The 12,418-nt window shown below is 45.0% G+C and overlaps 1 protein-coding gene across 2 annotated transcripts in view; it reads left to right on the top strand.

The window, feature by feature from the left end:
* The window catches only part of LOC137781911 (SPRY domain-containing SOCS box protein 4-like), a 60,578-nt gene that overhangs the window by 28,174 nt on the left and 19,986 nt on the right, over positions 1–12,418 (top strand). For both annotated transcript variants that reach the window (XM_068570926.1, XM_068570927.1), the window contains exon 2: positions 527–1,497. In XM_068570926.1, the coding sequence (XP_068427027.1) occupies positions 762–1,497 (736 nt within the window). In that variant the 5' untranslated portion in view covers positions 527–761. The remainder of the gene's footprint in view (positions 1–526; positions 1,498–12,418) is intronic.

Below are 12,418 nucleotides of genomic sequence, written 5' to 3'. Positions count from 1 at the left end.
TACACATGTTAAAGTGTAACTCTTCAACTTTGTGCGACTAAGGAATGAATATAAATTATTATCCGGTGTTTTTGTTTTCCTACTGTTTGTCCTGATATTTTTTGACTATGGGCAATACTTAAAATTGCATTACATCACCCAAATGAGAGCGTGCCAGGTTTAAATGTGTGTAAGTAATGTTGCACAACTGGGGAATATGTGTGCGTGCATTTATTGGTATCGCCGTGCGAGGAGGCTACAGGATGAGTCAGAGGAAACGTGTGTGTCGATGTGCCGGTGTGTGTGTGTGTGTGTGTTCTCTCATTCATCCTGTTCATTGTTTATCTCCATCAAAACCAAGACAAACAACATCTGTGAAACAAAGAGTTCTGCCAACCCTCGCCACTAGCGAGAATCTCCGTCAGTGACTCTTCTTGACTTTTAATCGCCGTCGTTCTGTTTCTGGCTCATCGCTTGGACTTTATAGTTTTTGTCTATTGTGTTTCACAATACCTGCTTTTAACAGTTCTCTCTCTTCTCTCAACAGGAGTGCCGGCAGCTCTGTCTTCCTGAAGACATTCATGGCATGAAGCCAGATTGCACACGTCTTTCATTCATCAACTCCCTCCTCCTCCTCCTCCATCTTTTCCCTCTACAACTCTCCAGTTAGGAACTCTTCCTTCAGCTCCACCGCATTGATGAGGTAACGTCCAGCTCTACCCACCTGCACAAACGCCACCCTCCCGTCTCCTCCTTCCGTCCACCTTTTTCCCATTGCAGCCATGGGGCAGAAGATCTCCGGCGGCATCAAATCGGTAGACGGTCGCGCGGAAAGCGGCGGCGGCTCCCCGTCCTACAGGCCGTCGGCTCAACGCCGGCAGCACCCGGAACTGAGGGGCGCGGATTTCGCCAAACCGCCCAGGTTGGACCTTCTGCTGGACATGCCGTGCGCCGGCCAGGAGACGCAGCTGCGTCACGCGTGGAACCCCGACGATCGCTCGCTCAACATCTTCATCAAGGACGACGACAAATTGACGTTTCACCGCCACCCGGTCGCCCAGAGCACGGACTGCATCCGGGGGCGGGTCGGCTACACCAGGGGCCTCCACGTGTGGAGGATCCACTGGCCCTCCAGGCAGCGCGGCACGCACGCCGTCGTCGGGGTGGCGACCTCCGAGGCGTCCCTGCATTCTGTCGGCTACACGGCGCTGGTGGGGACGGACTGCGAATCCTGGGGCTGGGATCTGGGACGCAACCGGCTCTACCACGACAGTAAGAACAGGGCTCACAGCTCGCTGCCCTCTTACCCGTGTTTCCTGGAGCCCGAGGAGTCGTTCACCCTGCCGGACTCTCTGCTCGTGATCCTGGACATGGACGAAGGGACGCTGAGCTTCATGGTGGACGGACAGTATCTAGGAGTTGCATTTCGGGGACTGAAAGGCAAGAAGCTGTATCCCGTCGTCAGCGCCGTGTGGGGACATTGTGAGATAGCCATGAAGTACATCAACGGCTTGGATCGTGAGTACCATACATACGTCACACCAACAACACATTATGAGCATTGGTTGAGGACTGATGAAGGACTCGACGTTGATATTTCATGATGTTTGTCCACACAATAGTCTTTAAAGTTACGGTTCGGCGGCCGTTGATACGAGACTCGTCATGACATGTCGCCACGTGTTCCAGATTGCGGTAAGACTTTCAGTCGTTATGCAACTCTGTAAAGTCAGATAGCGCATCTGACACAGTTTCTTTGGCCACAAACGGGGTGAAAGTTACCGGTAGACAGAAAAAATCGACATGTTTTGCAATATTCAAGGAAGTGATGACACCGGTTCCCAGTTGAACTGCTTCTCTTCTGTGTGTTTTTTTTTTTTTTTACGGAAATCTTCTCAATGCCATTGCTTCCATTCAAGTTGTCCGTCGTAGCTTTGTCTTCTATGATTCGTGCAATATTAAAAGGCAGACAGGAATTTGTTTGCTCATTTCTCCAGAGTTTGCAGAGCAGTTCTCGTGCTCGGTATCTGAGGACGCATTGTTTTCTCATACGTGGTCTTACGAATGGTACCTGCAGGTCTCAACAGCATATTACCATCTTTGTGATAGTCTTTTGGGTCGCTCGCATGGCCGGAAGGGTTTTGTTCTGCACTAAATATTCCTGATTGCAGCAGCGCTGCATCGAGAGGTTGTTGTGTCTGTGTGAAACAGCTGTGTTTCCGTGGTATGAGTTGAGGGAGATGACTTCGTAAAGAGCCGTTTGGATGTCGGGTTGAGGTATTTGAATATGTTTTTGTTCCCAGGAGACGCTACAGTCTGTTTGACTCCCTCTGTCTGTCTTCATGTGTGTGTGTTATGGAGAAGAGACAGGCTTTTTCCTCCAGTCCAGGTCTAAACGCTGACTCTTTGAACAGCTTGTTTAAAAAAGCTCTTCGGAAAAGACATCATGAACACCTCGCGTCTACGCATACACACCTGCAAGGAAGAGAAAGTGTGTGTTGTGAAAACAGGCTCGTGATCTGACTCTCGCCATCTCCCTTCCCGTGTTTGCAGAACCCCGTGGGTCTTGTTTGATACCACAACAGTGTGTGTTTTTTTTGTCCATCACCCACCAGAAAGCTGAGAGGGAACCCATCTGTCTCTGTAGTTGGTTACGTCTGATTTTTCTTTACCCGCTCACCTCAAATTCCTCCTTGAAATGTCTCTCAGAAGTTCTTTGCTGTCACCACGACATCAAGAGAGCTTTATCTCACACTCACGGGCCTCATCCGAGCTTTAAATCTGATGTTTTCGGTCAACTAGAATATAAATCAGAAGGTAACACAAAAGAGTTGGCTGCAATTCATATTAAAATAAATATGTGTGTGTGATGTTTGGTAATCTCCCACACTCAGGCGTAGTTCAAAGTACATGCTTTGGCTGTTGAAAGCAAGCGCCTCACCTCAGCCACTTCCCATTTATGGAGCCATCTGCTGGATTTCACGGTGCGTCTGTGTGATGGGCCATCGAGGAGAATATTGAGAATATTTGAGTGTGTTCAAAGCCCTCGCCACTCCGAGCAGATACTCCATGCTGTGAAATAGGGTTTGGCTGTTGAAAATGTGCACAGCTTAATGCATGGAAGAGAGTGGAGGGGGAAAGGCTCATCCTGGTAGTATGGTATATCTTAAGGAATATGAAAACAAGGGTGGAGAAAAGGAGGCGAGCAGCGATGTGCATTAAACACTGAAACAGCAAGACATTTCAAAATGTACATATATGATCAGAGCACAAGATCATTAAAAAGAAGGGCCAGCCAAATATTTGTTTCTCGTAGTTTAGTGAAGTAGTAAACGCTCACAACGAGAGGTGAACATCGCCGTTGTTCTGAAACTGGTCTAAATAATGTCCCATCGGACCGAACGCCCCGTTTGTTAACCCCAAAACATCCATTGTTCTGAATATACACACTTCTTCTGCAACGAAGGAAGCACGTGGCTAATGATCACACAGGATGAAGTCATCAGACTTTTTGCACACCGTAGAAGTTAGTTTAGTCGATTTAAACACAAACTTAACCAAGTCGCGTTGCGGCCTAAACCTTTTTGGAGCTTTCTGGAAGAAAGGAGGACTAACTTCTACAATGTGGATAAAACCTTTTGAATAATAGCATTTATTTTTGGGATAACGAACTGTGGGACAAATTCTCTGTTGGTCTGATAGGCCTTTTTTCAGACTTTTGGAGTTTCAAATTATTGAGGTAAATTACTTTCAGTTTTCTTTCTTTCTTTTCTTTCTTTCTTTTATTTGCACCAGAGATAAATGAATATCATTGCAGGAAGAGACAAAAAGTCATCTGGGCTTTTTTGAAGCCTCCAGCTATATAATATATATTACAATTTTACAACATTACAAACATAAAATGAAAAATGCATGAGAAAAGTTTTGGTTTTCTTCTGATAGAAAGCAGTATAGGGTACTTTACTTTCTTATGTAACTATTCAAAACTCAATGACGTGCGTGTGTCTGTGTGTGTGTGTGTGCATGTGCAGACCAACAAGACAAAGACATGAGGAGAGGAACAGGGTTTGAGGAGAGGAAACCCACTTGGACCACCAAACCACAGACAACGCTTTCTCTTTCCATTCACACACACACACACAACCACATCCAAAGCTGAAAGCTCATTGCTGCAGCCATTGCTCTGAATCTGAAACAAAAAAAAGCTGTGATGACAATAATATCTCCACTTTCAGAGGTGAAGTAAATAGCCTCGGGGCTGTGATTACTGTCTGCGTCGCGGTTTCATTCATCACCAGTTGTTGAATCGAATCGGCTTCCTGTGCCCCGCGGATGACTCGGTCAGTGAGAATGAAGTCATAATTACCGTCTGCCTTGTGATTGTAGGGGAGTGTGTGTGAACAGCATCGCGGCAGTATGCGGTCAGCTGACAGACGCTGTATTGCACGGCTGTCTGGTGCCGCTTTCATCCCCCGTGATAGCTTTGTGTATCATCGCTGGTGAAATGTGTGAGTTTAAACTTAAACGAGTGTACGGTAAAACATCCGTTCTGTCTGTTTGTGGATGCGTGGTCATGAAAAATCTTCTCGGGTCGTTCGGTAATGACTTAATCTAACAGCCCTTCCCGTGAGAAGCGACTATTGGATTGTTTGTAAATGATTGTTGTGAGCAGGAAACAACACGACTGCAGGGTATTAAAAAAGAGATTTATGGACTCGGCGTCTCCTCGCCACAAAACTGTTTGTTTTCCTCATCGCTCTGGTGCCGCCGCACTAGCAGCAGTTGATCATCACTTTGCTTCCTGTCCGATTATTGCTCCCATTCCTGCAGTAACATGACACACACACACACACACACACACACACACACACACACGCCGGTGAGACCCATAACCAGCAGCACTCCAGGTTTACGGTAGTTTCGGGAAGATCGCACAAAGCAATCATGGGGTTAGGGAAGTGTACGTGCACTAATGCCAATAAATGCTGAGCGAGGCTCCAACTGCATTATCCTGCAAATGTGATGTAAATTATTCATGTTTCAAGAGCTCCCACTGAAGAATTTCTCCACTACTATTGAGAGCTGAACAGATCCCTGTTTGGCAGGAAGTGTACATTTCACTGACTCGCTGATAACTGACATACACATGTGTCACGTATGTATTGTGAGCTCACTGTCATCTGCTTCTGTCTAATGTATCTGTGCATATCTCACTCTACCTCACACACACACACACACACACACACACACAGCTGTGTATTCTCTTTCCACCTGTGTCTATAATTGTACCAATTAGCAGCGCTTTGATTCACTACAATGGGAGCGGTCTGAGCTTTGGCCCTGACTCGTGGCACCTTCTCTCTCTCCTCCTCTCATCTCTTTGTGCTCGAGCTTACATCCCATCAAACTCCAATGCAACATTTACAGTTTAATCTTGCCTTTTGTGTCCGTTATTGCTCAGACCCCCCCCCCCAGAATCGAGTTTTCCAAAGCATTAAAGGCGCACACTGTTGGGCAAATATGACTGCTATCGAGTAAAGACCTTCAATCCAATTTGGGAGATTGTTTTTAATTCCAGTTGAAGGATTACATTTATTTCCTGGTAGTGAAGCTAAAGTCGTTGCATGTTCCCCAGTTGCTGCAAATGTTAAATTAAAAGGTTTTGTTATCCCACAGCTGGGATGTGATTTAACAGCTCAAACTGGTTTCATCCTCAGACGGGAGCCGAGCAGACGACGAGACCAATCGTTACAGTCTGAGAGGCAGCGAAAGAAGCAAAAGGGAGGTGAAAACAGCGAGAAACGGGGAAGATGGGTTGGATACAAGAGTAAAAGAGAGGCGACAGAATGGAAGAATAACAGAGAGACAGTTACAGTGAGAATAACTTTAGGATGAGATCCTAAAAGAAAAAAGAGCATGCTGAATTTTTATCAGGAGAAGGATGGCGCCGGAATACAAAGGGTGTGAATATAAAGACAAAAAAAAAAACTAGAAAGCTGGCAGAGCTGTGCAGTCGGGTGATATATCGTGACTGAGATGACACTACGCTTCGGGATAGAAACTTGTCATATTTTCAAGTGAGTTTCAGGACCGCGTTGCCACACACAGCCTCGTCTCTGCACCACCCCGTGTCTATTTTAACTGCACTGTGTGAAAAATGTCAAACACACGCCACAAAGCAGGACTCCCAATTCTACAGAAATGTGACATTTGCAACGTGCATACACACATAATGCTGTTTTTTTTTTTTTGTGTTTTTTTTTTTTTGGCAGGGATTAATTCATACTTCAGAGTCTGAAATCACCATTGCAGGTTTATTCAGGCGTCACATTCCAGCAGATCTGTCAACGAGAAGTGACCCACTTCCCCCCCCACACACACACACACACACTCTCCGTAAGCCTGCCTGGCCCAGCGAGCGTACACACTCCAGGCCAGACCTAAAAGCAGCTGCTGCCGCCACCGCTGCTGCATGCAGACACCCAAACACAGAGAACACTGAGATCCATTCATGACTAGCGAGTAGACGTGAAGGCCCTGGCACCCTGTGGCACCGTGCTTTGGTTGCATTCAGTATAGAGAGAGTCGGCCTTCACAGTTACGGTCATTTTGTCTTTCCCCTGTAGATCACATACAGTCACAAGTTCTGGTAACTGTCACATAATACATCCTCCAGTCCAATCCAAGGTGTTAGGCTATTTTCTATACTTGCTCTTGTTTTTTGCCTCCTCCTTTGTGAAGACTCGTCAGTATTAAGGTTTGGTTATTTATAGTTTGGTTAGCTGACGTCATTGTTGGCAAAAACTACAATTTTATCAGAAATTAGTTGATCTGAAATGAGATTTGCGTCGGTTGTTTTTTTTTCTGATACAATATTTCAGCTTCCGAAACTCGAACGTTCAAATATTCATTTTGATAATTTCCATCATGTCCATTGTTGTGTTTGTTGTAGAAAGATGAACGTGAAAGTGTTGCTTCTCTCAAATCACAAGAAATCATTTTGTCAGTTGCTCCTTGTGATATCAGGTGGAGATATTTTTGCTTTTATCTGCCGCGGCTTTGAGATTTCATCTCTCTGCCGACGCGGCGACACAATGAAGGCGACGTTTGATTTGTGCTGCAGAAATAAAAGGAAAAAACGCAACAGAAACATATCACATTTTACTTCTTTCTAAATGAACGGCTCCTAATCCACCTGCCCCAGGGAGGTCTGCGGATAATCCTGTGAAACTTAAGAAAAAGTAGATTTTAGGAAAGAAAATGTTTTAGTTTGTGTGAAGGGATTCTGTCTCCTGAAGGTTTACCTCAGCTCTGCTTGGACCGGGCACTTCTGTTCACATTACAAGTGCATTCATGCGTTTGAATTATACATCTTCCTGTTGGACGCAGTGACTCAGCTTCCTACTGGCAGCTTGTTAGCAAGCTAGTGCTCACAGCGACTGCTCCGCTGTATGATATGTAGGTCAGTAGGTTAGTTCTTTATCTTAACTTAGCTGCTACCTGCAGGCTTAATGGCTTGGACTCTTTTATGCCTTCCTGATTTGTCGCCCTTTAGTTTTTTTTTCTGTCACATGTGCATGCCCGTATCTCTTCCACTGCTTTTGTCTTTCTTGTTCATTTCCCCTGAAGTCTTGGCTCCTGCACATGTAGACAAGCCACAAGCAGTTCTCACTGGAGCCCACGCTTTGTACAGACATGCTAAAGTATATGCAGTGTTTTTTTTTCCAATTTTCAAGCCCAAACTTTTAAATTCCAGCTGGAATGACGATTTTTTTTTATATGCAAACTCAAGACAATTTCTCAAGACATTTCCCCCATAAAATTGTGTGAGCAAGTTGCGTCTGCACATGCATTTTAAAGTATATAAAGCACATTATCGGCTGATTTTGCGAAACTTTATAGTGACTAATTATCAGTGCCTACACAGTCAGATACCAAAGCCTGGACGGTGCCCGTCTGCGTCTGAAACCAAGACCTCGCTGGGAAGCCACTCGCGTCATTATGAGCCATCCAGGGCGGGAGATAGAGGTGACGGATGGGACGAATGAACGCAGGACTTTCACACAGGAGACGGCCGTTCCTGTCCCATGCACAACTAAAAGTAAACGTTGACATTTTGCCTGATCTTGCTAGTCATGTGACTTGTTTGTCACTTGATAGTCATGTGAGTTGTTAGTCAGTCAAGTCAACGTTAACCAAGCTCTTACCGCCCTGATGCGGTGTGTCAAAGTTAGTCTGAAGCTCCAAGTGTCGCCATCTGCCGAGTTGGGAGTGAGACTGTGTTGTTTGCAACCATAGTCTAACAAAATGTCTATGATTGACTGTTCTGAAACTGCACAACTGGATAATATGACACATGAAAGTCTTAGATGTGTGTTTGAAAGTGCCTCGTGTTTCCTGCATCCTCTGCTTTGAGATCTAAACAGCTCCTGGCTGCAGTGGGGAACAGTGGTGTCACGTCAGCCTGCTGGTAATCAAATATTTAACAGCAGCGATGAATAGAGGAGAGGGAGAAAAACTGGCAGAGAACTACAAGAATAGGATTAGGGAAACTGGCGACACGCAGGAGAAGACAAACAGAGAAATGTGTACAAAACAGGAAGCCTAAAAAGTGAAGAGAGTAAAGACTTGTACGCTGTCTAGTGTCGTAGCTTTCAGGGAAGAAGCAGCCGACTGGCAAAAAGAAGGTACAAGTAAGGAAAGAGTGAACGTGAGTGAATGTGGAAAGATAAATAAACCACAACATGCAAACAATGAGCCGGCGCAGCAGGGAGCTGTATACGACTTATCGCAGATGAAAGTGTGGCAGCTGGAATGAAGACGGGATAATCACAGACGGAGAGAGGAAGGGGGAAGGCCTGAGAGACGTGGAGAAGACACGAGGTTTGAAAGTCACGTCAAGTGACTGGTGTTGGTTCTGAGGAGATCATAAGCGACGGAGACATGAAGGAGGCCGTCCGCTCAGGGGGCTGATGCTGCAGGGCCAAACGCTGCATGATGAGACAGATTCCTCAAGACGAGTTCAAGGAGCAGTCTCCTCAGCGCCTTCATCCTCGATGACACGGCTGTTTCATTTCCGTTTTACCAATTTGTTCCACTTTGATTGTTCAATCTGCTCCTTGCTCATTGATTCCACGACATGAACGGGGCTTTTATTGATCCGTAGCACCCAGAGGTCAGAGGCATAAACACCTATGATAATGAGCAACCCCCCACACAGGTACTTGACATGTATCTTAGCATAAATAATGCATATCATTTACAAGAGTTGTTTCAGAAAAGGCATGTTTTGAAACGTGAACGAGCTGCTCTCTCTCTCTCAATGAGCCCCGTGTTCCTGTACAGGAAACCGTCGGCATTATTGATATATAAATATATATATAGCTGTCTCTATAGCAACCTGACTGCCAACACCTTCACCTGAGAGCGCCTCGAAGATATTAAAAGCTGGATGCTGGAAGCTTTTGTGCAACTCGAAGACAATACATTGTGTTCCCCCGCGCTTCACTAATGAACCAGGCAGCCTATGTTCCAGTATGAGTGTTGGAACGATGTAATAACTGGTCACCGTTGTACACGGCAAACATTTTTTAAATCCATTAAATAAGCACAAAAGCAGGTCTCTGTGTGTGTGACAGTCGTGACCTGTTACAGCAGCTGCTGCCGTCTCGACGTGAGATATATAGCGCGTTCAAAATGTTAACTTTGCACATGCTTATATTCCTTTGCATCAGCAGAGCTCATGAGATGGACTTTGTGTAGTTTTTTTGTGTTTGTTTCTCCATGCAAACACTCACCAAGGAGTCTGTTTGCAACAGCAGAGCTATTGTTTGCTTTCTGCCAGTCTGCTGTCGGATGACAACGAGATGGTGGCAGCACGCTTGCTTAGTTACCAACTGTCAAGTCAATATTTTTTTAATTTAAGAATGTTGAATGAAAAAAAATGAACGTTCAGAAACACAGGTAAAAATCGTTTTTCTACATTGCATCATTTTTAGTTGGCATTACTATGTATTGCATCACTTTCTTTTTCACATTCTTGTATAAAACCTCACTCAAGAAGATGGAAAGGGAGGGATGGAGACGGAGGAGGATAAACAGAAGGATGGCTAGTCGTTTACTGGTCAACAAAAGGGAATTATATGACTGGTCCATGAGGGAAAGGTTGAAGGAAAAAGAGGAAAAGCGTGAAATCCTTAATGCCGGTGATTCCCTGGGAGTTGCATCCCAGTTAACATCTCCCTACCGTACCACAAGTAAGAGTGTTACAAGCCCTGTGATCAGTGATACTGTTAGTTTTTGTGTAAAACAGAAACGCTGCGCATGTTGAAAGACGCTGAGAGAAGATGAGAGTCGGACTGAATCAACTGCAGAAAGAAAAGCAGAGTGATTTCACACCTGGTTTCACACCTCATCCAACCCTGTTCTCTGTGAGGAGCGATCCGTTTAGCCTGAGAGAGAGAGAGAGAGAGAGAGAGAGAGAGAGAGAGAGAGAGAGAGAGAGAGGGAGAGAGGGAGAGAGGGAGAGCTAACCGTAGGTGTCGGTGGAACAATATCTAGCATTTACAGTACTCGGAGGAGAAGGTCAACTTGTGATTGGTTCATTTCAATGCCATTAACCTCCAAAAATAAAGCGTTAAAACATTTTTGATGAACCACAGCTCCATCCACCAGAGATCCAAAAGAAATTCTAGAAAAGCCGAGGAGCTGAAATCCATTTTGAAAGCTCAGCCCTGACACATGAATCCACCGCCACAGACGGCTGGACTATGACTGTGAGCCATGCTTTTCTCAGACACAAGTACCTTCTTTTGGATGACAGAAGAAACAGACTATTACCTATTTGACACAGACACACACACACGCACACACACACACACGCACACAGGTTCAGAGTTACAAACAGAGCGAGCCAATCACTCACCGTCCCCTAATGACCGGGAGTGAGATAGTCATCCCTCAGTCTTTGTCTCCTTCCCTCTTGGTTCAGCGTCGGCCTCTAATCAACGCTTCGGTTTGGCCGCCTGACATCACCAAGTTACTGACGGGCTGGATTTCTTTGTGCGCTCTCATGGATTCAGCGCTATTCAAAAGTCTTTCCTGCCTCTCTCTTGTATTTTCTTTCTTCTGCCGGATGAAGGAAACTCTCCGACGTCATTCGCTTCACTTGTTCTTCTTTTTGTGGCTCTGCTGAATTAAATGTGTGTGTGTGTGTGTGTGTGTGTGTGTGTGTGTGTGTTTTTAGTTTGGCCGACGAACACCGAGTTGTTGGACCAAAAGTGAAGAGCTGGAGCTTAATTCTTTCCCACTGAGCGCTTGCAGTCAGTCAACAGCACTGCTTTTCCCTCCGAGCTAACGCTTTGGTGACTGTTGTCCATCTGCTCATGCTGTTTCCATGACAGCCCTTATTTAACGGTTCCTGTTTCGTACATCTTGTGAGATGAAGTCATGACTTCAGACAGGTGAACAGGGGGTTGCCTTAACGCTCAAGAGTCCTGCGCAACAGAGAGCAGAGGTGTAATGGGTTTTTGTTCACGTCCTTGAACAAAAAACTTAATTCAACCTTTATTTTAATCAGTTTTCCTCCTTCACACATGAAGCTGTTGAAGTGTGGCGCCTCGCTCAAAGGCATCTCAACACAACTCTTCTTACTCTCTGCAAGAAGTGGTGTTGCTTGTCACTTTTTTTTAATTTTTCCTCCATGGGTTCATAAGAAAAAAAACATGTTTTGCAGGTGAAGGTGGAACACATTCACATGCAGTGGAACCTGGTGAGTGTACACATGCAGCAGCATTCAGGGTTGAAAGCATTACTTACTTATTTTAACAGCTTCAGTGATGCTCTCCTTTCATCCTCCCGCATTGTGGAAGCAGAAACGCTGATTAGAAATCTGTCTTGATAAATGAAGTTTCTACCTGGAAACTATGTGAAGTGCATGTAAACGCTGACAGAACACCAACAGTTCTCAAGGTGATGCTTTTTACTATCTTGACCTTTTTGGAAACCGCGCGGGAAAATCCTCCCGCTCCAATTTCAAGTCCCAGAATGCCCCATTTAGACAATCTTTTGGCATAAAATACGTAATTGTTCCATTTTTGAACCGAACGACACAGTTTTTTTTGACGGAAACTCCTTCCTAACATTTTAGATTTTTGTTGCAGAGTCTGATTCTTTAGGTCCTAATCTTTCCAAAAAGGTGTCTTATTGACGCTCCAGGAGGCTTTTTATCTGGCTCACATCATGCTGGATGTTCATAGTTCTCATCAAAATATCTTTTAAAAGTGTTTTTTTTCCAGATATACATTTTTTTCCCAAGACTTTGCTGAACAAATACATACAATAAACACAAGTATTGGAATTAATTTGGGGTTCATACGACGACTCCAACACAGGGGGAAAGGAGGTCTGGAGCCAACATTGGTTTCCACAGTTTTCTCCG

Source organism: Clinocottus analis, unplaced genomic scaffold, assembly GCF_023055335.1.
Source record: "Clinocottus analis isolate CAN_PGR_092001 unplaced genomic scaffold, fCliAna1.0.p SCAF_11, whole genome shotgun sequence".
Taxonomy (NCBI): domain Eukaryota; kingdom Metazoa; phylum Chordata; class Actinopteri; order Perciformes; family Cottidae; genus Clinocottus; species Clinocottus analis.
This window is presented reverse-complemented; position numbering and strand designations above follow the sequence as displayed.